Here is a 27418-nt window from a genome sequence, read left to right on the forward strand (position 1 = left end):
GGGTCCTCCGTGGTGGCTTGCGAGCACGAAATAACTGGCAGACGCAAATAACACTTCTTCGACAAGATGACAAAATATGGTATAATAATTGGATTAAATTAGAACATCACCATTATTCCATCTATTATTTTGAGTAAATAGAGACTTTTTAAGCTCTATTCGAAGTCGACTTGTATTCCTCCGAGGGTGGGTGCACATTTCAGCCTTAGGCCGCCAATACCAGAATAGACGTGTATCCGCGAGACTCATCCAAACCATTTTGCAGAGAAAGACTGTGTCGAAGATTTTCAACGGTAGGAAACCAGATGAGGTAAGAATTGTATCATTTCTCTTGGATTCATTCATTGATCTCAAATTCTTCGCCTAACAACAATTGCAATCTATCTCTACCTATTGAATCACAGCTGGGCGTTTCGGTGATGACGAGCGTCCCACAAAAACTTTTTGTAGCCACGAGTTTGGCGGTTGGTCTTCCTTTGCTGCAGATTGAGAGCAATAAACGCGTGGGTTTCACTTAACCAGCAGTACCTCCGAGGCAAGGGACATAGCCAAATTCAAACGAAGAATAAAATGGTCAAGAAAGGACAGTCGAAAGGTGGGAAACCTGGTGGGGGCGGAGGCGCAAAGAAACCATCTCCAGCAACCACAACCGGCGACGATAGCTTCATTGTTTTCTCGAACTCCGATAAGGATCCGAAACCGAAAAGACCTGCGACCGCATCTGCCGGACCTTCAAATCTCGATGGTCCCGATATCTTAGGCGAAGCTCCAAAACGACCCGATGTCAAGAAGATTATTGGAGGGGCATCATGGACAGGAAAATTGCCGGTGAACATGCTGTCAGAGCACTGCCAAAAGCAGAGATGGGAAAAGCCAGAATATACCATGGTATGTACGGTGCCGCTGATCTTGGGGAGTGCTAAGTATATCTAGAGCAAAACACCAGAAGGATATTCCTCGATGGTTATTCTCAAGGCTAAGAACCCTAAAACACAAGAGCTCGTTCAACTAGCTCCTTTCAAATTGCCTCCTAGTCATAAGCATCTTGCAGCGAAACCCACAGCCCTCGAGGCTCGACACTTTGCGGCTACCTATGGACTCTTTCGAGTGTGCAGTATGCGAAATATACACATGATGCTTCCTCCCGACTACAGAGACTTGTGGAAGGGCGAATTCGAAGTTCTTAAAAAGGAGGATATCAAGGATGGCCGCGGGTGGCAATATGAGGCAGACCCCTTCCAAGCCTTGAGAGAACGAGAGGAAGCCAAAGCCTTGATGGAGAAGAGGCGCGCGGAGCAGAATAAAGCGAAGGAGAAGGCTCTCAACACACCGGGTGGTCCAGGAGGCGTCGGGTTGGCACTTCGCAACGGAGGGTCTGGTGGTGTAAATTCGGGATCTCATAACATCCAAAGAGGTTGGACTCGAGTACCCAAGATCGAAATGGGCAAACGAGCGCGCACAAATGTCGAAAATCTCATACGGAAATACGCAATATGGAATCCCAATGGTGTTCGGATGTCCGATTTTCAGAAGCATTCTATTATTAATGAGTTCAAAAATCTACAATTCAGAGAAAGCCATGTTGAAGAAGCAGTTCAGGAATGCAAAGATCGCGAGGAAACTCTGGAGTGGTTGCTTATACACGTTCCTGAGGATGATTTGCCACGTTGGTCTTTACCCGAGGGTTATACTGCGGGTATCAGTATGGGAAGCAGTGATTTAAAGAGAGAAGGTGCAATTAAGCGTCTTGCAGAGGCTGGGTATTCGATAGATCTGGCCAAACAGATTTTTGACAGGACAGGGGACGAAAGTACAGCTGCGGAAGCTCTGCAGAAGATTCTTCTGTCCAGTGGGCAAGAAGATGACGCCGTACCCGATGAAGCTGAAAGCTGGGCCGCCGAAGATGCGAAAGAAAGTTCTTTGACCATTTGGGACGAAGAACTGACGAGTCTACAATCTGTCTTTGGCGACCAATTTTCTCGTCCCTCGAAAGACATATGTCGTGTCACAATAAAACCTTCAAATAGAGGGCGAAACGCGGAGATTCAGCCAGTGCTGCAATTTAGAAGATCGTCTGAGTACCCACAAAAGCTTCCTGTCATTTCAGTACACGCTGCGCTCCCTTCATACATTCGTCTTAGTGTTATGAAGCAAGCTCTGAATCACGCTGCTGACAACCTCCTGGGAGAACAAATGCTATTTTTTCTTATCGATTGGGTGGAGCAGAATCTGTACAGCATCGTCGAACGGCCGGGCAAGCTGCGGGATATTGCAGCTGCAGCTTCCAGCACGAGTGAAGTGCGGCCGATTCATAGAAAAAGACAAAAGATATCACGACATCCTAGACCGATTAACTGGACGCCAGACCCACGAAGTAAAGAAGAATGGGCTAGCAGGCAAACTAATCTTAAGCTTCAATCGAGAATTCAACAGCGGAAAACTCTTCCTGCTTGGGAGATGAGAGAAATAATCATTGATACAGTTGAATCTCATCAGGTTACAATCATCTCTGGAGAAACTGGTTCGGGTAAATCTACTCAATCAGCACAGTTCGTTCTTGACGATTTGTACCAGAGAGCACTGGGTGGGACTGCCAAGATAATGTAGGTAAATTCACAATCTGAATGATATATGATGCTAACAAATTTCCAGCTGTACTCAACCTCGAAGGATTTCGGCTCTTGGTCTCGCGGATCGTGTGAGTGATGAACGCTGCTCTACGGTTGGACAAGAAGTTGGCTATATCATTCGTGGCGAATCAAAGGTTACACCAAACACTAAAATAACTTTCGTGACTACAGGTGTACTTCTCAGAAGACTTCAAACTAGTGGAGGAAGCAGTGACGACGTCGTTGCGAGTTTAGCAGATATCAGTCATGTAATAATCGATGAGGTTCACGAACGGAGTTTGGACACCGACTTTTTACTTGTATTACTTCGAGATGTCTTAAAACAGAGGAAAGACTTAAAACTCATACTGATGAGTGCCACCCTTGATGCTGGTGTTTTTGAAGACTATTTCAAGAGCAATGGCAAAGTAGGCAGAGTTGAGATTAGTGGCAGAACGTATCCTGTTGAGGATTATTACCTTGACGACGTCATTCAGATGACAGGTTTCAATTCTGGCCGTGGTGGAAGACGAGATGAAGAAGATGCGGAAACGTCTGGCATGGATGCCGATGTTGCTGCTGCGATCCAAAGCATTGGAATGCGAATTAATTACGACTTGATCGCGCAGACCGTCAGAGAAATCGATGCGGATCTGACCTACCAAAAGCAGGACGGCGGTATACTTATTTTCATGCCAGGTCTGATGGAGATCAGTCGTACGATCGATGCTCTTCGATCAATACCGAACCTCCATGCTCTACCGCTTCATGCTTCACTTCAATCATCAGAACAAAGACGGGTATTCCCTCACGCTCCGCAAGGCAAGCGAAAGGTTATCGTCGCCACAAACGTTGCTGAAACATCCATCACCATCGATGATATTGTTGCAGTAATAGATACTGGACGTGTCAAAGAAACGAGTTACGATCCACAGAACAACATGCGTAAGCTCGAAGAAGTCTGGGCTTCGCGTGCAGCCTGTAAGCAGAGACGAGGTCGAGCAGGGCGTGTTCAAGCTGGCAAATGTTATAAGCTGTATACACGCAATGCCGAGATGAACAAAATGGCCGAACGGCCAGAGCCTGAGATCAGGCGAGTTCCGCTTGAACAACTTTGCCTTTCTGTCCGCGCTATGGGTATCAAGGCTGTTGGGAAATTTCTTGCAAGTGCTCTTACGCCGCCAGAAAGTCTAGCGGTTGATGGAGCGATGGACCTATTGGGTAGAATGGGAGCATTGGATGGAGATGATCTGACTGCTCTGGGACGACATCTGTCCATGATTCCAGCTGATCTACGATGTGGAAAGCTTATGGTTTATGGCGCTATGTTTGGGTGTCTTAATGCATGCGTCACTATTGCTGCAATACTTACCGTGAAGTCACCGTTCGTCTCGCCGCAGGATAAAAGGGATGAAGCGAAGGTAGCTCGAGCGCGGTTCGCTAAGAATCAAGGTGATCTTATTGGAGACCTAAAAGCTTACGAGCAGTGGGATGAGATGGTCAACAATCGAAGGTATGTCTCGTTTTCAACTTTCTGCCGTCTTACTAACAGTCTGTAGTATTCGACAGGGTGAGATTCGAAATTGGTGCTCTGAAAACTTTCTTTCTTATCAAACACTAAACGATATCTCTTCCAATCGCACGCAATACTTAACATCCCTTCGCGAACTATCGTTCATTCCGTCATCCCCAGACGCCTATCAATCCTTAAACAAGAATAACGACAGCACCACTCTCCTACGATCCCTGTGTGCCGGTGCCTTCAACCCCCAACTCGCGCGTATCGACTTCCCAGACAAGAAGTTCGCGCAATCCGTCTCTGGTGCCGTTGAACTCGACCCTGAAGCCAAGACCATCAAGTACTTCAACCAGGAAAACGGACGAGTCTTTGTCCATCCAAGCTCTACCGTTTTCGACGCGCAAACCTTTCCGGGTAACAGTGTCTACATGAGCTACTTCAACAAAATGGCCACTAGCAAGGTTTTCATACGAGACCTAACGCGTAAGTCACCACCCCATCCCATCTTATTATAAACGCTAACAACTCCACAGCTTTCAACGCCTACACCGCACTTCTCTTCTCCGGCCCTATCACCCTCGACACTCTTGGTCGCGGTCTCGTCGTAGATGGCTGGCTACGACTACGTGGTTGGGCTAGGATAGGAGTCTTGGTGAGTAGACTGAGAGGTATGCTTGATGATGTATTGGCGAGAAAGATCGATGAGCCGGAGCTTAATTTGGCGGGTAATGAGGTTGTAGATGCGGTTATGAGACTTGTTGAGCTGGATGGTTTGGATCAGTGAGAAGTCTTCAGTAATAGAGCCTCGTAGCACGTTCTCGCACGCGGGCGATTCATAGAAACCACCACTTCTTCCTCTTCTTCTGTCCCTCGATCGGTATCTCCTTTGCTCGCTGGAGCGGGCCGGTGTATCTTCGTTCATTCGTCACTAGATCGTATACTGGAAACGGCCGGGAGACAACACCCTGGATATTCTTATGTCGATCCGTAATAATCCTTATATCGCCTTTCTTTTTATATGCCCTGTCACCAGGACACTCTGGCAGTATTTCACCCTTCGTGTTTTGGTATTTGTAAGGATAGGGTTTAGAGGGAAACTCGTAGAAACTTCCGACTGGGAATAAGTTGTTTTCGTCGTGAAATTTGCGAGGATATTTGGGTCCTCTATAACCGACTTTGACAGGGGGCGCTGAGCGAATGTGTCTCTCGATACTGGAACGCCGGTGATATTCATGTGTAAAGTGGAGCCCAGGTTCGTGATTATGATTGTTCTATTGTTTTTTCTCAGTGTTGTAAATTGGAAAGGCTGGAAAGTTCTTTATCGGCGTGTTAGTCCGTTATACGTACACCAAGAGGGTTCGTTAGTCTCTCTGACTTTGCTCTGGGGAAACACATCATTATGTCTTTCGAAAAAAGTGCTCCAGAAGTGAGATTATCTTGGTTGAGAAATTCGGAACAGCGAAGAATATGACAGGATATGTCTGGCCGGTCATTGACGTGAGAATTTAAGTACTGAGATAAAATACAATTCGTACGGGAAGCATATGTCTTTATGTTGCGCTGAATAATATCATGTGTCCCAAATTCCATACTGACGGCTAAGCATCGCAAACATGATTGGTCCAAAAACCAACCTCGCTAAGAGGCCGTCATGAAACCATTCGATGATAGATCTACTCAACAATACCACAGAGGTCACCTATTTGGCCGTGCCTGGCATACGACTGCGGTAAATAAAGCAGTCCCAAAATACTCTTCGGCGCCTAACTTATGGATGGAAGTCGTCATCTGTTGTTGAGTCTGGCTTAACGGCCGTGTTTTGGGTGCCGGGTTAACCTCCAACTACGCCTGGCGTCGAGTTGGAAGCCCACCGCGCGGTAATAGTGGCGGTTCGTAATGTACACATTTTCCTGCGGTTGATAAAGGCCAACCTGAAACGTTTACACCGATGGGTTGCCCATATAACCTGTTACCGCCCAGGTCAATCGTGGTACGGTGGGTTGACTTGAACCTGGCCCTGGTGGCGCCTGGCCTCGGCCTCTTTATTTGAGCATTCCTGGGTACCTAGGTAGTTAGATATATTCTCATTGTTCGTCTTCAATTCGTGTTTAATATGAGGACATTTATCTCACACACAAATTTATTCCCAGACCTCGCTGATCACCACACTCTTCTCAGTGCTACTCGCGGGCACTTGTCCAGACTCAACCCACAGTCGCGTTATCTCTGCACGCCATTTCAAGCAACATCATGTCAGTGCCGCTCATATTGATGATTGAACGGCTTGAGCATGATCAAATATGCCATGACAACACTGGGCCACATAAGGTTGAGTCAAGCAAACCGAAATCGTGGTCAGGCATTCTTTCCTCTTTCAAACCGAAGCCAATCACGAAAGACCCTCCCAACTTCATTTCAGTCCCGTTGACTTACAATGAGGATGACTACCTAAATTGGCTTATTGTGCAGGATTTTGTCCAGCCCACCAGCACGATGTCTGTTCAAGAAGCTGTTAGTCGCATGATAGAAACATTTGCGAATTATGGACACAATATCCGCTCGGTTGGTACTTTCATAATCACGATGGCCGAACAAATTCCCTACTGGCACCCATCGCAACTTAAGCTAGCGAGGCTGTTATGGACACTGGGAAGAAGTGAAGAACGCCTCAGAAAGATTAAACCAGTTGTATGTTAGACGCTTTGCGATCAATCTCTTTCCAGAACACGTTGCAACATGTGCTAATAATTTTAAATTTACAGCACTGTCCGGAACAGACAATCGACCAATTCTATCAAGATCTCAAGGAAGATATGACAGAAAATGAAGCGGACCCTGGATCTGAATCAGAGGCAGATCAAGTGATTTACGTGAACTATCAAGCATTTCTAGCGAACGTTCATGCGCTGGAGGTCTGGGAGGCCAGTCCTGAGCCAGCGATTTGGGCTATGAAAAGAGCATTCAAACCAAAGCTTGAACCGTGGGAACTGGACATGGCTGACTATTATGTTATGGGCGCCGCACAGTGGGTTGTGTGGAATGGACAAGGACTATTCAAAATGATCTTGCAACATGACGCTGATGCCAGCACCTGGACAGCAACATCCTTCGATGAAAAGTCTCCCCCAGAAATTCAGCAACTCACTCTTGAGCTGTGGGAATCATGGAAAAATGAATTTGACAAGGCTGGTGACGATGAAAAGGTTGGAGCGGAAGCTAGAAATCTTGCAATGAGAGCCGCGGCGACCATGCAAGGTCTCCAAAGGACGATGCAATTCTAGTGGATGTAATAACTTGTGGTGTTGAATCTGTTTCTTGTTATTCTTTCTTGATGCTTCTCAGCTTCTCGGGGACTGTCACGGTTGATAGTGTCATTAGATTTCAGATGTCGTATTTTTGTTTTGTTATATACCCGCGGCCCTACAACAAATTGTTATCACTTTTAAAAACTTCAACAGTACCGCTTGAAATTTATTCTCCCTATCTTATTTATGGCTCAAGCATACAAATCTGCGTCAAATGACTCAATCCCCCCCGCAACTCTGGAGCACATAAAAATAAGTCATTACCATGGAATTTTTGGCAAGCCCGTCAAAAGGAGAAGAGAAGCAGCGATTATCAAATTCACCACTGGACAGCTAGAAGGTGATTGCCTGTAGATGAGTGGACTATTCTGCCGAAAAACGCTGGGGTTTATGAACTTGAATCCCTTTGAAAGCTAGCTCGGCAAGTCACCACTCATTATCAAGTGTCAAGTCAGGAGGAAGGAACAATCGAGGACTTTCAGTTCCTTGCATGCATGTTCAGCACTGATACCAATTGCTCGCATGGCTTTCATTCCCTTGAGGTCAGTGGCAGATCCATGCTCAACTTCTCGTCGAACTTGGTAACTATATTGATACAGGTAGGTCCACGCATTTCTATCACGTACCCGTCACACTTACCACACCGTCATTCTGCACCTCAAATCCAAATATCACACCACCCACAATATCTTGGTTGAAGCTTCTAAACCTGAAAAGTCATTTATCTCCATTTGAATGGTAGCATTTCACTAGGCTGACTATGCCACCAGTGGTGTAGCCTCATCAGGGGGTTCAAGAGGTCTGGCTGGAATCTGGTAGTGCATTGCATGAGGGCGTGCATCATGCCTCCAGTTTTTAGGACCAAAAGACATATAGTCTATCACTCCCTCCGTCTCCTTTTCGATGAAATTTGTACTTCTCACCGCAAATATCTCACCCGTTCGCACAAAGCCTCGTCGATATTCCGCCTCGCTTAGCACCTCTGCATCTCGCTTCACGCCCTCAACGCCCTCAACATGCAAGACGATTATCACGGAACTGCTGGTTCCAATCAGGAAGACTCTGGTCTCAGGTTGAATCTCTACGGAGATGTGGCTGAGACTGGGTGAGTTTTTTTTTTTGATCTTGCTGATCGCCATTTAGCCAAGCATTGCGGCTCTTCGAGGGCCGTCCGAGAACCGAATTCGTTTTACCTTGTTCGCCCTGCTCATCCACTCACGTGGGTTCTTCAGCCATACAAGAAAGAATAATCAGTTCTATTTGTTTTTCCCAAGGCCTACGTAATTATGACAGTTTCCCTTGCGATTCTTCAGACGGCACTCGGGGCCTGTTTCCAGCTTCGGATTTCCTCAACTCTACGCATCAGTCAAACAACTTGGTCAACAATGGCTTTGCAAGCTTTCCAGTCTATCAATCGAATATGGAGGATGTGCAAGCTTTTGTTCTCGATGTAGAGGGAACTCCGAATGAATATGGAATGTGTGTTCAAGCTAGAAGGGGTTGGTTTGCGGCACAAGATCACATCAACCACCGCGAGCATGACGACTTTTCCGGACTTTCAACCACTGATCTTTCAGCCCAAAAGGAATTGGGGCACTCAAGCACTTCAACAAGGCAGCCCGCATTTAAACACCAGCATCGCTGCCAACGTCCCAGCTCAAAGCATGGCAGTACAAACAACTGTCCCAACCACTTCGGTTCCTCAACGCAGAATCCCGTGTACCAACGTGTATTGCAGCAAAGCTTCACTAGACACACTGATCATCTCCGCCACGAAAGAAGGTTCCACTCAGGACACAACACCTCATTTTTCTGCACCGTACCAGGTTGCTGCAAAGTCCACGGAACTGGATTTCACGGATACAGCCGACGTGACAAGCTGACTGAGCATATGTGGAAACAACACCAAGATCTAGGATACTTCAAGCGCTCGTGACCTTTAACAGCTAGTAGAGGGATATGAGAGAGTGAAAGCAGTTCAACTTTTGTAAAGTAGTTCTTGACTTCGATCGGCCGGGTTTTGAAGGGGAACTACTGATGTTATCCAGCGAGATTTTCTTTTTTCCTTTCCAAAAATTTCCCGTTCTGTATGAGATAAGGTTCGACATGTTGTCGCTGAAGTTAGGCCAGTGCCCAGGCTTGAGGAGGTTGAGGAGAACATACTAGGTAGCTCGGTATTCAACATATTCGAGATGATGGATCGTTCAGGAAATTCAAGTATTTACTTCAACTTACCATTCAACTATCATGACATATTACAGGTCGTTCGAGTATTGTTTGTGATGGAGTTTTATTCATCATACAAGTCCTTCCTCATGTCGCCAGACTTGCCGTTAAGCGAGGAGGCTCGCGGAGGATAAAATAAGTGTCAGTCACCTGCCCACCAATCCTTATATTGAATGTAAGTCGACTTCAAATAGAGTCAGAATCAGAGTGAAAATTTGAAGGCTATCCTCTAATCAGATGCAACGGAAGTCGCCTCGCTTGTGTTACAACAGACCACTGCACCCTAAGAGTGCTTGTCATACCCAATAATGTTTCAGCTCGAGCTTACCCCGCAAAAGGCAACAGAGCTGGCGTACAAGATAAACTTGAGAGCTCAAACAGACCTCTCGAAATTTACGAACCGTTTCAAGTGTCAGAAAGTTTTCTTACCAATATACCAACTCAGGTAGAGCTAATTGGGCCGTTCCCAAAAATGTCTTCAACGACGCAATACTGGCTGGTTCCAGATGATTTAAATATTTGATGTCGTGGTGATGAAGATGATATTCTGTCGAACACCCAAGTGTTCGAGGGGTCAAGCATCTAGCATCCGTTACACTGCATCAAGTTCATGTAGCTATCCGGAGCTGCAAACACAAAATCATACGAGTCACAACTTATTAAATGTAAGAGTTGAACCTCGAGTTCGAGTTGATAAGATCGTGTTGATCAGTTCCAATATCAAATTAATTCAGACTCTTATAGGCTTTGCGAACGGAGGATCTTCTGAAAACCACATCAGAACTCAATTTCATCAAGCGGCTCTGGAGATGAAGATCTACACGAACTCCATTTTCAATGCACTAGTTTTCACAGGGTTGGCCATCGCTCATCCCACAACTCCTACACCAACCTTTCAAACCCCTCCTCCACCAGGCCAGAGTTCGTATCCGCTTCCTAAAGACACTTCACTCCTAACGCAACAATTCTGACAATTCCCAGCATACGTAACCGGCTTCCCAATCTGCAACGTCGGCGGCTATACAGTGGTGCCAGGAAACTACACGCAAACGACGCATCAACAATCCGGAGCCACACTCCATTCCTGCTATACCGAATGTCGAAAGAACAGAGACGTGTGCAAGAGCCTGGCTTTTCATGCAAGATATACACTGTGTCTGTGGTATGATAAGATTGTACAGGAGACGCAATTGTATGCTGATCCCACGAGCGAGTTTGTGCATTGGGATTTGCAGTGTCATGTCAAATAGAGGTGGCTAAGCTCGCGGAGGATGAAGAAAGTGGTATCGAAACAAGATGTTTTCTTATTAACTGGCGAACGATCGTATATTTAGTGATTAAAATTGGCACAGTTTCACATATGCCGTCTATCATTTTAAGTAAATGACACCTCCTTGGGCTCTATTCGAAATTATCTTGTTTAGTCTTGAGATCTGTGGGCACTGAAAGTTAGTTTGTCCACCGCGAGCCCGGTATCACAAACGAAAGGTGTGCGCACAGTTGTACCTTCCTTGACATAATTGGTGTAGCACACTTGGGAAGTCCAACCAAGATAATAGTCTGTGGTCAAATTAATCCGGTGGAACAATGCCAATTCTATATCAATTCGACATATTTGCCTTGAATCGTTCAATCGGTAGTGCCCTCAATCACAGCCATAATCAATCGTAGACTCCTAGTATCAAATCGCCATGGGCATTTACACCACTTCCATCTTCTTCATTCTGGTATTTTTGGGCTTTGGCACAGCACACCCAACGACCTCAGCCTCGACAACTCAACGCACAACACCTCCCAGCTCAAGTCCGTAGCTTTCCCCTCCAATCACCCCCAATATCTCTTGTACTCTGGCTAACTTAAGTTCAGCACCTGAGAAAGGCTATCCAATCTGCGGCGTCCCAGGCTTTACCGACCGAACTCAAAAACGACCCTGACAGTCCATAAACAATCCGGAGCTACTCTCTCGTCATGCTACAATGAATGTCGAAAAAACAGACATATCTGCCGGAGTATAGCTTTTGCTGAGAAATACACGCAGTGCTTGTGGTATAATGGAACTGTGGAGAAAACGCTGTTATACTTTAATGCGGAAAGTTACTTTGTGCATTACGACTTGAGGTGCCATATTAAGTGAGGAACTTCGGGTCAGGAAAAAAAGGTGGCCAGAAAAACATCGATGGAACTCAGCTGGGATTGATTGAGAGACTTGGGATTAGAAATTGTTTCAGACAAAGAGACTCGTTACTTCCTATCACCAAATGACCAGATTCGTTTCCTAGAACACTTCTTATTGTCTCCAAACGTGATTCATCTCCGCACGGCAGAGCATGGCAACCACAATCTAGAATAAAAAGTTAGCGAATTTGCTTCAAAAGAATAGTTCTTTGTACATACCAAACCAAGATCAATACCTCCCGCAATTCTAGCTTGCCAAACCGTCCTATCCTTCCCCGTCAAATCAATAACGTCATTATCCTCCACAATTCTAATTTCCGCAATCGCGACCTCCCCAACTCTAACGACAGTCGTAAGCGCACTCGCATCTTTCGGTTGAATCTTAACCATGACCTCAGCTCCGATATCAGATTCATTGAACACAGTCATGTCAAGCGCACTTCTGGCCTTTCCGAGAAACTCCACGTGTTTCAAAGAGCAGAGATCGCGACCGCTGGGTCTCTTGACAGTCCAGAGATTCTTCATACCCCAGTTTGGGTGACGGAGGTCGAAGAGTGCGACGCCATCGGTGCCTCTGATGGTGCGTTGCCAGCTGATGGAGCCGGAACCTTTGCCGTCGACGGTGAATAGAGGTCTGTTGTCAGAGGTGAGAATGGTGACGGTTTTGAAGGTTCGGTCGTGACATTTCATTATGATTGTTGTTTCTCCTTGGGTGATGTAGCCATCGAGGATTGTGACTGGAGATGGGAGAGATTGGAGTTGGGTATCCATTTTGGTGGTGTTTTGGCTTTAAGGTCGATGGTGTTGTAAGATGGAAGTGTGAAGAAGTGGTTGAGATGATTTGAGGGCTAATAGCTACAACTGAATGAGGCTGAGCGGGGGTTTGCTTTTGGTGAATTGTTGGTTTGTGAATGGAATATGTCTCTGTTCGTATATTGTATTGAGAGGGTGAAAGTCTGAACGACAAAATCGACTATTTCGATATCGAGCTCTGGCGTTAGTAGTTCAAACTTGATACATCTGAATCCTTATTCAAATCTTCAAACGAGCATTATTTGATCAGTGTTGAAGTCGAGAGTTTCAACTCTATGGACACATCACAAAATCAACAAACAGTAACCACGGAGTAGATGGCTTGGAAAGTGGGGCTGCAGCCAATGAATGGCTCCTCTCACACGATAGCCCAATTATAACCCCCTAGTGACCCAACAACTTACGTGAAACATATAGGCTCTATGCAAAACTTTGAACTCGTCACCAAATTCCTTGACTTTCTTTTTCTTGGAAAATCCGTGTCTTGTTTGCAGGTAGGATTGTCTGAATAGAGAGTCAAGTGCTGACGCCCCTGGAGCTAAAAACCACACGGCAGTATCAAACCTTAGCTCTCAATCCTCTCTCACACAGTACATACCCGGAAGGCAAATGGCGGGCCGAAAACGTGTGCGACCAAATTTGTGTTGAAATGGTGGAGGCGCTTCGCCCTTGGATTCCGTTGGTCGATGTTACATCGCTTGGTACGATCAGCCGGCATATGCGTGACAGCTCAATTGTTCCATCCAGCCCGCAAAGTGCTGAGTAACCCGACTAATATTGCTTGAAGCTGGAGTGGTACGGTGACACCGGAGGATTTGAAGCAATGCGTAGATCTGAATAAGGTTACTAAAGTTAAACTTCCTTCCAGAAGAGTTTAAAACCCACGCCTGTCAGTTTGGCAAGCGAAATGCAAATGCGATGTCATTGAAGTGCGAGACGAGGGAGTTTGTAACGCATAGATTGAGTCTTTGACGTATTTCGGGCAATACAACATACATCGAAGATATGAGAAGTTTGTTGTTCGACGTCTGAAAAATCTACCGGTAGCAATAAACCACAGACATTATTCCTCCTTGGTTAGTGGGTCTCAAATAAGCTTAAGCTCGCACGACCCCGACATGATCTTCCATCAGAATTAACGAGCAGACATGGATGGTGATCCATTCTCCCCACTGAGCCGCAGTTGAGACGGATCCTTGTGCTGCTCGATCGCACAGGCAAGACAGGGGCGCAAACATGCCTAAGCGAGACCTTCCTTCTACAAACCGCTATGCATTGGAAACCTATTCTAGAATACCAATTTCCACGTGGGAAATAGTCTTCTTTCATGATCGCCAGGAACTCTGGAAGCATAGCAAAAAACAACGGTCACGAAAATTACTCAACGATGTCTTCTCCAACAACAAACACAATCCGCACGATCCTGACAAAGACGATTCCTCTCCTTTTAACACTTTGTACGCCATTCATGTTTTGGAAAGGACTATCTGCTATAACACTTTCGCCCACACCAATTGTGTGTGTTATTTCAGAATCTATGGCACCGGCTTTTCATCGAGGCGATATACTTTTTCTATGGAACAGGCCATCTTGTGTAGAAATAGGCGAGGTGCCTGTGGTTTGGTTCAAAGGAAATCCATTGCCAATGGTGCATCGTGCTTTCCGAACTCATAATATTGATTGTAATGCAAAAGATGCGTCTAAAAGGTCAGTCAATATGTAATAAAAGATAAGACGAAGCTCATTCGATAACAGGCAAATGATTTTGACAAAGGGAGACAATAATCAATATGACGATATTAGTCTCTATCCGCCAGGCAGGGAGTATGTATCAAGGGATGAGGTTTATGGGGTAGTAAGAGGGTATATTCCGTATCTTGGATGGGCTGTAATTGCGTTGCAAGAAGTCTATTGGATCAAGTACTTAATTTTCGCTGGTTTTGCTGTCATGAGTTTGTTAGAACGTTGAACGAGCTTCAGAAGATTTCACACAATACTGCCGATACTGATTTCAATGTAACAAATCCAAAGTGATCAAATCAATGCTCTACAAATCCAAGGAGCGTATTGTGCCAAACCCATCAAACCCCCGGTTGCATACATGTGTTGATCTCCATACCCGAATCCTACCCCAAAGATGACGAACACACGTGTTTCCCCGGAATAAGTGTGAAGGATCCTGCCCAGTCTTTACAAATGCCTATGCATCGGTCCCCACAATAGTAATCCAGGCTTATACGGGGCAGGCTTACAGGAGCAGCGGATCTCACATGTTTGATCGTACCTGGCGTTGTAGTAGGCGACCCGAACTAGTAGGAATCTTCATTGGGAACTGCAACTCTACACTAATCCGTTGCATGTAGCTCATACAATTTGCGGCTCGCACTACAACGCCCTTTCACTCCGCCCCCGAATTGTGAGAATGAACTTCCGAATTAGTGACTGCTCGTCACGCAGTTGTGGATAGCGGGCTGGAAATCCTTTGTTTCACGGGTTCTCCAGACAGTTCTGGAAGTTTGGAAAACTCATTCAGTCAGCGATATGCTGGTAAGCTGCTTCAGGTAGGCAAGAGATTGCTGATGACATGAGAGTATCGGTATCAACACGAAAATAGTGCACTGCCAGGATGACGTGACACGGAATTTCCGAGCATCAACATCTTCACAACCGAACTGATACCACTTTCCTAGAAGTCGAAAAATGTACTTATACCACCTCCATCACCACCCAATATTCTTTTTCTTTCCTCATCAGCATCTTCATCTTCATCTTTCAGCAATTACCTTCAGCATTCTCTTCAATCTTCTTTCTCAGCATCTTTGATAGATACTCCATTCATTCAACTCACTCCTTCACTCAATCTTTTCAAAACAATCTTTACTTTCCACCCTTTTTCACCCCAACCCAAACAATCTTTCAAAATGGTTTCCTCCAGCAAAGTCATCGTCCAGGCCGTTGCCCTCGTCGTCTTGGTCCAATACTGCCCAGCACCTTTCCTCGCTGCCATTCCTGCTGCTGTCGCAGCTGGTATTGGCGCTGCTTCTGCAGCTGTCAGTGCCGCTGCCGCGGTCGCTGGTGTCGTGGTTGATGCAGTCAAGAACCGTGATCTTGAGGAAGTCAATGCTCCTCGCACTTTCATCAGCCGCGTCAAGCGTGCTCCTCAAGGTTTCGACATCTCCACCATCGGTTTCGGTACCGCTTTCGAGGACTGCAAGACCCAGCTCAATGGCGCCTCGGTCACTTTCTCTGGTCCAGCACCAGGAAGTAAGTACCTCCTCTCCTCTACCACTAGACATCACTAACACGTTTTCTTTAGCTGTTCTCGTAGTTGGTATTCCTCCAGCTTGCATGACCCTCTCCGGTGTCCTCGCCGGTGGTGACTTCAACGAGGGAAAGCCAGTCCCAGTAAGTTCCTCGCATCACTTCTACATTTCTCCATACTAACCACCTCTCAGATGGGCGTTGACTCTCTTCAATTCACCGACCTCTCCAACGAATCCATCTTGGAGATTCAAGCCGCTCTCGATGCTCACCCAGCCAAGAAGAACTAAGTGTAGCCAGCCTACCTAGTTTTGCCGCTGTAGAACTAAAAACGCATCAATTAATTCGCTAATTGGTCACGGAAAATGTGTGTGTGGATCCTATTTGAAAGTACCGTGTGGAGGATATGCTTTGGGAATTATAGATTTGAATAGGTGTCTGGGGTAATTTGTTGGGGGATGGGGAACTGGTCACTGGTTGGACAGGAAGATGCTTTTCATTGTTTGTTGTATTTTTGCATTAGAAAAAAAATTCATTGGCCATGAAGAAAAAACAAGGTTTCTTTTGCATTGTGAGACCTGCTTGAAATGAGTTCTTCTCCACAAACTTTAGACATCTCAACAATTATCGACTCAACGAGTTCAAGTTTCAACTTCCTCATCCGAGAAGGAGAATAATACGAGAAGAATCTGAACTCAACTATAGCTCTGATGCACTCTTACCCCCGAATATCACATTAGTCTACAATTCATTAAGGCGGAAGCTTATAGAATTTTCTCTTTAGCACTGAGAAAATACGATTGTAGGATGTAGTACTGTTGGAGGAATTGGAGTAGTAAAAGCTCACAAAAATAACCCAGTTAATTATCATTTTTGAAATCTTACCTTCGAAATTCTTTGCATTCAATTTTTAATTGTTTACTTGTGGTCAATCTGGTTTAGATCTTTGCTTCCTTCCCACATCAAACTTCCACCCTCCGATCTTTTACCCTCCCTCACCAAATCATACCTCAAAAATCTTCTCTCCCTCCACCCCCTCCAAAACAAACCAAACCCCCATAACGCGCAAAACCAACAATCTATCACAAGTCTTCCGTCACACAGCCTTCCGCCCGCCATATGCCTCGCTGCAACCCAAAACAGCATCTCACAAAGAGGCACAGTAAGCCACATCCCCCACAACTCTAAATCCGTCACCGCATTTCCCATCCTTCGTTTCAATCTTCGTGTGCGAGTGCGACGAAACAAATTAACGAGCATTAGGATTTGGTGCTGACTGTTCAGGGGTTACAGGTTATATGTTGAAACTGGTGCGGGTATTTGAGGATTGAAAGGGATGAGTGTGAGATTTAATGATGAGATATATTGCTGATGTGTTGTTTGCACTTGTTTAATTGTTCATTCAATATTTACTTTCGTCCTTCTTTTGCTGAGCAAATTTTAATATTTCATTCATCAAAATGCCGTTACTAAAAACCATATCCAAGCACCTCGCTCTCCTCTTCGTCCCATTAATCTACCTCGCACTCTCAGACATCGCATTCTACCACTCCCTCCAATCGCTGACTCAAAAAAGACGACTTTACTTCCTACCGCCTTTTCTCTTGTTTTCTGCACTCTCGTTCTCGGCGTCAAAATACTTCTGGTTCCTCCCTGGCGTGACATCTCTCTGGTGTCTCGCCGTCACGCTCAAGGTTCTACATACCATCTCCGTACTGCATATTGAGAAATGGCCGACTCCCCAGACTCCGCCAGGATTGACGCAAAAGGAGAACTTTGTCTTCAATTTCAGAGCTGCGTATCGGATTTGGGGGAACCCGCAATTGCTCAACACGACACCAGGACCTGAAAACGAGAAGAAATCTCAGCAAAGTCTATCAGTATTCCTATTCCTACGCCTCATCAAACTACCAATATACTACTACATCCACGTCCGCATCATCCCCGCCGCCTTCGCCGAAACCCTCGTAGAATTCATCCCCCAAGACCTCTCGCCCGAAGAGCAAATACTCTTTCGTCGGCTCTTCTACGTCTGGTCTGAAGTCACGGCGCGTGAGCTCGTGATTAGGAGTTACATGGCCGTTTATTGGATCTGGGAAAGTCTCGTATATCTCGACGGCGCGAACTCAATTCTAGCTTGTTTCTTCGTGTTAATTGGGCTTGATGAGCCGAGGGATTGGCCGTCGTTGTTTGGGAATCCGGCGGATGTTACGGGGTTGAGGACGTTTTGGTCCAGGTTTTGGCATAGAGTTGCTGTGAGGCCGTATATGAACTACGGAAAGGTTGCGGCTTCGAGTTTGGGGTTGGGTGCAGCAGAGTCTAAATTAGTGGTTGCTTTCGTTGTGTTTGCACTTTCCGGAGTCTCTCATTCGGCCGTTAGTTGGCAGCTTGGTCAGAAGGAGTGGTGGTTGGATATTTGGTGGTTCTTGATGAACTTTCTGGGGTGTACTGGAGAGCTTGTGTTTTTAATGGGTGTTAGGAGTCTTGCTAAGAGATTGGGATGGTCACAGGAGTTGAAAATGATTGAAGAGAGTTGGTTCGGGAGGCTCTTTGGGTATGCTTGGGTGTTTGGATTCTTCTTTTGGAGTGTTCCAAAGTGGAAATATCCCGCGATGTATCAAACAGCTGTGGTGACGGCAAGGTGGAATGAGATTTGGTCGAAGATGAGAATCGTTACGTAGGAATTAAAATATTAGTTAGAGTATATCAGATAAAATAGATTGATGGATGTTAAATGGCAAGAATGAAGAGAGAAATGTTTTCGTCTATATTTAGAGCATCAACATCACGTGATCGGGTCATCCGTGAGAGTGAAGAAAGCGGGGTCGACGCTGACGTAGCCCTAATTGGTCAGGAGCCGATCCCACCAAACTCCAGCATAACAGTGCGACATTTTACATTCCACTTCTTCTCCTTGTCATCATCGCCGCTCGGCCACGACAATACTCATCTCGCGATGCAGTTTTGCGCCTGGCTGGGACGGATGTATGATGGGGGTGGGGATGATCGTGTGGGATAGGGGCAAGGGAGAAATGATCGTGGTGGTGCGGGTAAGTTGAGATCTTCAATAAGTACTTCAGACGTAAGCTAATGCAGCTTTAGTTGAGGAGGGGTTCGAAGTATGCATGTTGTGCATTGCGAAGAAACGTTGGCGTGCCTTGGTACGTACCAGTCTTTCACAGATTTTCATTCTGGAAAATTCTATCTAGATATGGTTGAGAACTACAGCTAACGTCTTGCCCCAGATGCGGAAACCTTGGAACGAAATGACTACGACATAGCAAATATCATAAACGAAACGAACCAGGCAAACTCTACACCCGACCACTGCTCACAAGGTCGGCGTCATGAGCCCTATACACATCCTAAAAAAGGATCATGTTTTCCCGGCTGAAGAAAAACTTCGGCCGAAAAACGAGGAGGAGCTCCTTCTTGAGCTGCCCGATTTGCGCGGTTCAAAAGGGCTTCCTATGGAGCAAGGCGGTGTGCCCTTTTAAAATCAGGAATACGCATACATAAAGCGATAATGGACTTTATGTGGGACCTCGGATCTTTTCTCGTTTTCCACGCTGTTCTGGTGTGAGAAAACGCAAACGAGATGACAGTGTGGGAAGCAATAACCTTTTGGTGAGAATCGACTACGATATCACCAAAACAACCGAAATAATTATACCAACACAATGGCCTCATAATTAAAAGAACCTTGCGTGTCTAGGATACGGGGATAAAAGAGTCAATGAAGCTATCATTGACTTATTAAAAGTCGGAACACTCTGCGTGGAAAATGCCTTCTTCAGGACACCCGTGGGGGAAAACTTGCCCAAAACCTTATCGAAGGTACGGGAGGAAAGATGGACAAAGTCTTTTTGACTGGCTCGGTTCTGAGGCCGATATTACCTTGTGAGAAAATTGAAGAGTCCCTAGATTCTAGTAGCAACTAAACTAACGGAAGCAGCCTATGCCTAGATGGACGGAAAGTGTCGCCGAGTTCAATGAAGATCAGGTCGCCATGGATTTTGACATCGAGTCGGGACATCTCTACGAAGCTCTTGTCGGAGAGGGGCAGGCTGAGCAGGCGTTGGCCCATTTACAGAAGGAAATCGCAGCAACACTTTAGGAGCTCTACCGATTTCGGAAGAAATCGGTCGAAAGAAGAGTAGTAAATCGTCCTGGAGAAGGAGACTGGAAGATACGTACACAGAAAACAAGGTGCACGGATTTCACCCGTAATCCGGAGGCGCACTTGACGAGCTACAGACCTCTGGTGGGAGTTTGACTCTTCACCTCGGATACCACTCTGCGAGGAAATGGGGAGTCACTGGAACCCTGCGGTAATCCCTCCGACAAACCACGAATCTCGCACAATGCCTAGTCGAAACCGCACGGCATGTAGACCTACAAGAGTTTCCGCCACCGTACCCGTCGCCCTGCCCCTGTACGAGTTTAGATACCTCTTCCCAGATCACGATACCGTTACTTTTACCGACCTCTGTAGAGAGTCCTGAAAATATTACAAGAGAAAACGAGCAAAGAAAACGCGAAGGATTGAAAGGGCGAGGGTGGGGCTTAAGATGCTATTCTTTCAAACGAGTGATTTTCGGGCTTGGTGGTTCGGATGCCCTAGTCGTAAGCTATCCAGCTTCATGTTCGTCTCGCTCGGCCAGTTCGTCTGGGGTTCTCGATGTGGGCGGAGCATCGTTTTGTGGACCTTATTTACCTTTGCGAGCGTTAGAGTGGTCCAAGTGCTGGGAGACTGGCTGCTGGGAACCATAGTGGGAAGTTACTTGGGCGTTGAAGTTGGATTTGGAGTTGGAGTTGGATTATATTTGAAGTTCATGGCGCAGATGGGAAATTTGTTCTTGACTTTCGAGGGTTTTGGTGCTGGCGGTCCTCAAACGGAAGAGCGAACCGTGCAAATTTTGATAAGGGAAAACTGGTTGCTGATGGCGTATGATCTGGTTATGGCGTATAATCTGGTCAAAGGTTATGAAAAGGGCGTTACATTTGATTTGCCTTCATTTTTGTTGTACCGCATTGTGATTGTAGCTGTTGAAAGTTGTTCTGGTTGTAAGGTGTAATATGTCAAGATAGTAGAGTTAAAAACAACTCACATTGTTTTATACATCTTATCTCTTATCATCCCTTCCAAAAAGTCTATTCTATCTCATCTCGCCATCAACTTATCCTTCTTAAGAGTCATTCTTCAATAACAAATTCGCAAATTCTAGTCTTCTATTAAAGAAAAAACAGGGTGCGTTAGAGAGAAGGTAATCTTTGTTTTCTAGTAGTAATCTCATTTTCTAGAATCCACGATTATTCCATCATCCAAAATTTATATCGCAACGCACTTCCTCGTTTCCATCAGCTCCCGTGACTTCATTACCACGATCTCACCCAGTACAACGCCAAGCCTCACACATCCCATCTTCCCCGCTCCGCCCCGCTCCTCTCACCTCCATCCCTCAAAAACCGCCGACCCGCCCGCAACTCCACCCGTCCACCCCCCCACCCAACCAGAAACGTCACCCTCCCCACCCATGCGTCACTTTCGTACTCACCCCCACTTTCCTATCCGCACCCCTGCCCCGCTCCCATTCAGCCAATGATAAACGGTGGAACCATCCAGGTGCCTGTGACAGAGGGCATTCTGGGATGGGATGACACGAAAGGGGACTAGCGCAACACTCAACTCAACGACGTAAGCGTTAGTGGTATTTAAGGTACCCCTCCTTCAGCCTTGCGGTTTTACACTTATTTACATTCTAACTTACATACATATATACGTCGTCCCGAATAAATGTATCTTAATAAATTATTATTTGGTAATAAAACATCACCTCATCACAATATCTCTGAAATCAACAGTGTTACTTATTTATAGCCCCCCCCCCAAAAAGCGCGCGCTTCCTTATAACCCAAAGGGCGAAAAACGCGGGGTACGAAAAACCGCGGGAGCCGAACGAGTGGCTGTGGACGCTTTTTAATCTCGATTTCTCTAACACTTCAATCATTTCAAACATGACATTTTCACCATAGAAGTCGGTGTTATATTTATATATCGCTGAATGATGATTTCAAGAGTTTATGTATACCAGGTTCTGCATTTGATCGTGGGATGCATCGTGTTATAGATTGTTTCGAATCTAGTGTTTCGTGTTCGCAACGACGGGAAATACCCACTCTCCCAACTTGCAAGATATCGGATCTTTCTGAGTTGATCTTTTATTTATAGGATCGATAGAAAAGAGAGAATGAGACGAGCACCTAGATTGTAAGTTTATAGATTCTTCCTCATTGATATATATAGCTCTACTCACACACCCTTTTTATCACATCGACGGATCTTTTCACTTGAATATTAAAAACCTGGTTCTCAAATAAACCAAGCCACAAAAAAGGTCGACACCCCTATTTTTTATAATGTATCAACATTCTCAATTGATCTCTGTATATCAACTTAATTCCAATTTTTCATAATCCATCCGTCCATCCCCTTTGATCCACACAAAAACGAAAAAAAAAGGACACAAGAGAAGAAAACAAAAACAAAAGTTATATCCCCATACAGCGCCCCCCCAATTTCCCATTGTCCATCCCAATCTCCCATATTTTATCAATCAGAACCCCGTCTCATGATATGAGAAACCCAATAGCCCAGCCAGTCCCCTACAGCCCCCCAACCCCGTGATCCAGATCCCTCAAAGTGTCCACAGAAATCATTCCTCCGTTCCGCTCAACAACACTCTCCTTCTCTCCCACCATCTTCTCTCTCAGAAAAACAACAAAACAAACAAATTTCAAATTAAAAAAGCAGCAGAAGCAGTGCAACAGCCAAGAAAAGCGCGCGAAAATAAAACCAAAATTCAAATCGACCATCAGGGCGAGCAAAATCTGACGCGATGAACAACAACAACAGAAAGCCAAAGAAAATCGTCTAGTATCATCCATGCGTCGTAATAAGGAGTGTGCTGCTTTTCCGCCCCTCCACCAGGTCCAGTATGCTTCAACGAGGTCAAATATACCCAAGGACATTACCATCGAGACCAAGTACAATAAAGAGATACTTAACAAAGAGTTGCCACGAAACATTAGACGCCTCGAAAGTATGAGTTCAGAAATAAACATTCCGTAAACGCCAAAGAAGTAGAGATTCGATGTGGTAAAGGTCAGTCAATGTGAGTTTACCGAATGAGCACTTTTGTTGACGAGCACCGGGAGGTGAAGAAATGTATTGATGCCGTCGTGAACAACACCATGGACTACCGCTTTCTCTTCTTGCTCTTATCTGGGCTACCTTGACCACCAGCCATCAAGGTAGGGAGAATAGGAGTCTCAGCCAACATATCGTCCTTCTTGACTGGAACACCCATATGACGTCCATATCGACCTTTACGACCATTGTTCTCGTCTTCGCTAACGCATTGATCTGCACTGAGGCCGGCATCTTTGCAACGTTGGCATGGCCTTTGACGATCACAACCCTTCTTGCTCTTTCGGCAACGCTGGCAACGAGGTTTGGATGATAAATCTTCCTCATCCTCACCAAGTTGATGTTGAAAGTTCAACGCCGATGCATTTGAAGTCTTGCGGGATTGAGGAGGTAAAGATGTTGGCGAGATTGGTTTGGTGCTTCCAGATACACTGGCCGACTTCTTTGACTTGACAACCTGGCCAGGTCGGGGAATCTTGGATTTACTGGTCTTGTTGACCTTGGCCCCCGACGCGCTCGTCTTAGGCTTACCCATGATGATCGATGGCATACTTCTGGCCTTTGGCATCTTTGGTTTCTGGTCGAGACCTTCTGCGGAGGCATCGTTGTGGCCCGGGTTGAATTCATAATCCGCCTCATCCCCACTTGGCTCACTGCTATCTTGACTTGGTAAAATATCATCAAGATGGGGACGGATTCTCTTCATGGCGCCAGGTGGAAGGATAGGACTAGCTTCCCGCTTTTGGCGGCGAGCTGGAGGGAGTTCGGGCTCGCTTTCACTCTCCTCGTCACTGGTTGCGCCAGTGGATGACGCCGCATCGGCCCTACCACTGAAGGTGTCATCAAGCGTGGAAGCAGATGTGCGACCGTGAGAAATATTTGACATCTCTCCAAGACGAATCAATTGCATGGCAACATCCTTATCTTCTTCCGACATGCAACTACCCACTGTAGGATCTGGTGTAGGAAGTATTCCAGAGCTGTCACCAACTGGAGTTGAGCCAATTGATTGACGAGGTGGGTATGCCGCTCCTCCACGAGTCCGACGGGACCCAGGAGCAGGTGTAGAGAATGTCCCCGGCTGACCAAACCCATTGCTGAAGCTTTGTGGGGATTGCAACGTCTGCGGGTTGGTGAACGGATTCGAGCCTGGATGTGTAAAGGGGAGAGAAGCCCGATGGTGCTCCATTCGTCGTGCGGGTGAGACCGAGGAATTGGAGGTTGCCGCTGGCATTTGAGGTGGTGCGAATAATGGTAATTCCTATAAACAAAATATTAGAATATGTTTTGGTATTGTGGGATTAGAGCACTTACCGAGCTTTCAAACTTCGCCCTCTTGCGACGTCCACCCTCAACAATGTTGTCCAAACTGATTTCTGTATTTCCAATGTGTTCGCTCTTGGTTCTGCTCGAAACAGATCCGGGAGCTCCGTCACCACTGCTATAGCCATTCATGCCATCGCTGTGGCAGTCTGCAAAACTTCCGTGGGCGCTAGACCCGCGACTCTTGAATCCCGAGCGAGATCGACTCTTCTTTGGTAGTGGTGGATTGGTGCTCACAGATGTGCTGCGGCGGCCACGTCCGTTATTGGGAGAGACACTTCGCTTGCGAGATGTTCTCGAATTTGGTCGAGACAATGGTTGCCCGTAATTGAGCGCCTGTGCCGGCTGCGGCGGTGGCATCTGTTGACCATCCCCAGGATAGTATGGTTGTGATATGGCTGGTGATCCCAAGTGATAGGAAGCTGGTGTTGGCTCTTCGATCACTCGAACATACACAATCATGTTGTTTCGCAGATTTTCGTAGCGGGCGATTAGCGTATTGCCTTGGTCATCCTCAAAACTAACACCCTTTGCACCACCAGGGCCAGCATACAACCCGTAAAAGTTTTTAACAGTTGTAATGATGGAGTCTGTGGTGTCGTGTGGGAATATTTGCACCCTCATGGGCAGTCGCGCACGATACTGAGGGGATTCGGGGAAGAGGAGCTCGAATGCGACACTCTTTGGAGTAGGACTGCCAAAAGGAGACACGCTGAGCGTATGCGGAGTATTGGCATTGGACTGGCCTCCAACATACGATGCTGGTGGTGTAGCCATTCTCTGGGCTCCAGTGCGCGTATCCATTGCAGCAGTGTGATGGGGTTGGGCACGATGGTGCGCTGAGGGGGTGTAGGAGGCACAATCGATTTTGTGGGTTTTCGAGGATATGAATTCAAATGATGTTGATCAAGTGAGGCAGGTTATGTTGGAACAAATCTGATCTGACCGATCGTGGTGCGAATAGAAAATGGTTGCTGGTTGAGGATGGGTTGAGAACCTGAAGGAAGAACCGCTGTCGCAAGCTGGCGGATGGACAAGGACAGAACGAGGGTTGAGGAGACTGTCGATCTGGATGATTATAGCAGTTAGTATGGATAGTAATACACCAAATGATGATGATAGGAGGCAGTTTGATGAAAGAAAGGAGGTGTTGATGGGATTGTGGTGATTTCGGAAGTATCGTGGGCGCTTGACGGATGATGAAGACAGCCACAATGCACCGCAGACACAGGAGAGAATGGGGAAGAAAACGATCTTTCTGCTTGGTCGCATAGATAATAGGAAACTGTCCAACTTACAGTTGATCAAAAATGATGCCGTTGAGAGTCCTATCGAGACATTTGGCGTTGTCGTGGGTGGGAAATGGCGGCCAAAGTCCTGCGCCGGGAGCAAGTCAATATGCGATGCGTCTTGGGGAATTTGAAGCCAGCGATGGCTGGATATGATCTGCGAGATGCAAGAGATGGAATTCAAACTGACCTGCTGTTTTCCGGGTTGTCGTAATGCTCCTTGGGAGTCGATTGTGTGATGGGAGAGGAGAAAGGACGAGAGTCGGCGAGCGGAGGTCTCTCTTGAGGTTTGGCTTGTCCTGGTTTATCCCCGTTTTCACAACTCACGCACAACTCGACATAACTACATATCTCAACTTCATATGACGGCGGAAAATAGACTTTTGAAACATTCCTAAGAGAAATTATATTTGTCAATTATGTTACATGACTGGATACAGGATCAGCGGCAAACCTCTGCTTCTCCTCCAGTGATTCTGTTCTACGTCCATGGCCTGATTTTGGGTTTCTGTGGCCTCAATGTACAATTTTATATTCTCCAACAGCAATCGAATATTTTATATTTATAACTATCCAATTTTTATAACTCTATAAATCATGTGCGTTTTCGATTAATTGACCTAGATCTGTCCACTCTACAGGCGTCGTCCTCGATGTCTGTCGCTACCCGCTTCCCAGACTGCAAGTTCTCTGTGTCCATATCGAGATGCGCGCAGCTGGGACGAAGGCAAGATCGCATGTGTGGTAGCTATCGAACGAGATCTCAGCATTTCCCAGCATGTGTAAGGGCGTCTCTGCGTGTGTGAAGTTCTGCTGCTTTAGTTCAATCGTTTCCCGCTCAGCCCGTTTTCGGAATCTGGATTAGGATTGATGCTGCCAAAGTATCTAATCGCCTGTAGTTCCAGCCTTCCAGGTTCTCAACAGATGAATCACAGGATCCAACCATCAAGGTCCATCATGGGCAGCAGATACACACAGCAGGAGAGCCCAAGCGAATCCTGCACATGCCCCTAATAACAGTACAAACCGATTGAATTCCCTGAGCGCATGCGAATGGGAGGCATCGAACCAGACTTCGTCGGTCTCTGAGGTGGTCGAGACAACGGACAGCTCCTCCAGTCAGTGGCCAAGTGCTTAATCGAGTGACAACCAGCCAATGACGGGTGCACCAGAGTTCGTGGCAGGGATCTCAGGGAGGATGGTCGTGGATGTTACCATTTAAGTTTTCTGTTCGACACTTGGAAACATCTCTAAATCTCTCTAAATCCTAGACGCACATTGTGAGAATGATAGGCGATAGTCGAGTACGAAATACACAGGAGGTTGCAAGAGTCCAGCCGCGGGGTCTGTGTATATTCCGTGGGGTGTGCAAAGTGGCAACATGATGTAGGAAGTGAGGAAGAATAACTAGTTCGGTGCTATTAAGAAATCAATTCAAGGATGACGGTATGCGCTGGCTCGCAGTTTCAAGTACTGTAAAGTTCATGCTCGAATAATGGCACTTGTCGCGGAGGCGGTATGATACCACAATTCCCAGTCTGCCCAATTGACGGTCAATGGCGCACATGGGTCGGTCTTGATCGCGAGCATGTAGATGAATCTTCTGCTTGTGGGCTCATCTGATAGTGCTGGCTATCAATGGTGCCTCGTCAGACTGGATGGATCTACACCTCTGCAGCAGCGCATCT

General features: G+C 46.3%; 8 protein-coding genes across 8 annotated transcripts; 6 read left to right on the forward strand and 2 right to left on the reverse strand.

Annotated features, from left to right (window-relative positions):
* Positions 1 to 570: 570 nt before the first annotated feature.
* On the forward strand, positions 571 to 4912 carry GLAREA_06609 (P-loop containing nucleoside triphosphate hydrolase; the record flags this gene model as incomplete). The annotated part of the gene is made up of 5 exons (XM_008080557.1): positions 571 to 888; positions 934 to 2603; positions 2653 to 4122; positions 4169 to 4611; positions 4662 to 4912. 5 exons carry the CDS (start codon positions 571 to 573, stop codon positions 4910 to 4912), a joined length of 4152 nt encoding a protein of 1383 aa, XP_008078748.1.
* Positions 4913 to 6378: 1466 nt separating this feature from the next.
* On the forward strand, positions 6379 to 7409 carry GLAREA_06610 (uncharacterized protein; the record flags this gene model as incomplete). Its single annotated transcript, XM_008080558.1, has 2 exons — positions 6379 to 6816; positions 6891 to 7409. 2 exons carry the CDS (start codon positions 6379 to 6381, stop codon positions 7407 to 7409), a joined length of 957 nt encoding a protein of 318 aa, XP_008078749.1.
* A 1040-nt stretch (positions 7410 to 8449) lies between these two features.
* On the forward strand, positions 8450 to 9316 carry GLAREA_06611 (uncharacterized protein; the record flags this gene model as incomplete). The annotated part of the gene is made up of 3 exons (XM_008080559.1): positions 8450 to 8538; positions 8727 to 8912; positions 9019 to 9316. The coding sequence occupies 3 exons, from the start codon at positions 8450 to 8452 to the stop codon at positions 9314 to 9316; spliced, it is 573 nt and encodes a 190-aa protein (XP_008078750.1).
* A 2630-nt stretch (positions 9317 to 11946) lies between these two features.
* On the reverse strand, positions 11947 to 12605 carry GLAREA_06612 (Tubby C-terminal; the record flags this gene model as incomplete). The annotated part of the gene is made up of 2 exons (XM_008080560.1): positions 11947 to 12000; positions 12054 to 12605. The coding sequence occupies 2 exons, from the start codon at positions 12603 to 12605 to the stop codon at positions 11947 to 11949; spliced, it is 606 nt and encodes a 201-aa protein (XP_008078751.1).
* A 2963-nt stretch (positions 12606 to 15568) lies between these two features.
* On the forward strand, positions 15569 to 16198 carry GLAREA_06613 (uncharacterized protein; the record flags this gene model as incomplete). Its single annotated transcript, XM_008080561.1, has 3 exons — positions 15569 to 15911; positions 15964 to 16052; positions 16103 to 16198. The coding sequence occupies 3 exons, from the start codon at positions 15569 to 15571 to the stop codon at positions 16196 to 16198; spliced, it is 528 nt and encodes a 175-aa protein (XP_008078752.1).
* Positions 16199 to 17368: 1170 nt separating this feature from the next.
* On the forward strand, positions 17369 to 19189 carry GLAREA_06614 (uncharacterized protein; the record flags this gene model as incomplete). Its single annotated transcript, XM_008080562.1, has 3 exons — positions 17369 to 18585; positions 18871 to 18958; positions 19154 to 19189. The coding sequence occupies 3 exons, from the start codon at positions 17369 to 17371 to the stop codon at positions 19187 to 19189; spliced, it is 1341 nt and encodes a 446-aa protein (XP_008078753.1).
* A 503-nt stretch (positions 19190 to 19692) lies between these two features.
* GLAREA_06615 (uncharacterized protein) lies at positions 19693 to 20025 on the forward strand (the record flags this gene model as incomplete). The annotated part of the gene is made up of 2 exons (XM_008080563.1): positions 19693 to 19808; positions 19875 to 20025. The coding sequence occupies 2 exons, from the start codon at positions 19693 to 19695 to the stop codon at positions 20023 to 20025; spliced, it is 267 nt and encodes an 88-aa protein (XP_008078754.1).
* A 3142-nt stretch (positions 20026 to 23167) lies between these two features.
* Positions 23168 to 25245, reverse strand: GLAREA_06616 (uncharacterized protein; the record flags this gene model as incomplete). The annotated part of the gene is made up of 2 exons (XM_008080564.1): positions 23168 to 24379; positions 24433 to 25245. 2 exons carry the CDS (start codon positions 25243 to 25245, stop codon positions 23168 to 23170), a joined length of 2025 nt encoding a protein of 674 aa, XP_008078755.1.
* Between the last annotated feature and the right edge of the window lie 2173 nt (positions 25246 to 27418).

This window comes from Glarea lozoyensis (assembly GCF_000409485.1).
Source record: "Glarea lozoyensis ATCC 20868 chromosome Unknown GLAREA14, whole genome shotgun sequence".
Lineage (NCBI taxonomy): Eukaryota > Fungi > Ascomycota > Leotiomycetes > Helotiales > Helotiaceae > Glarea > Glarea lozoyensis.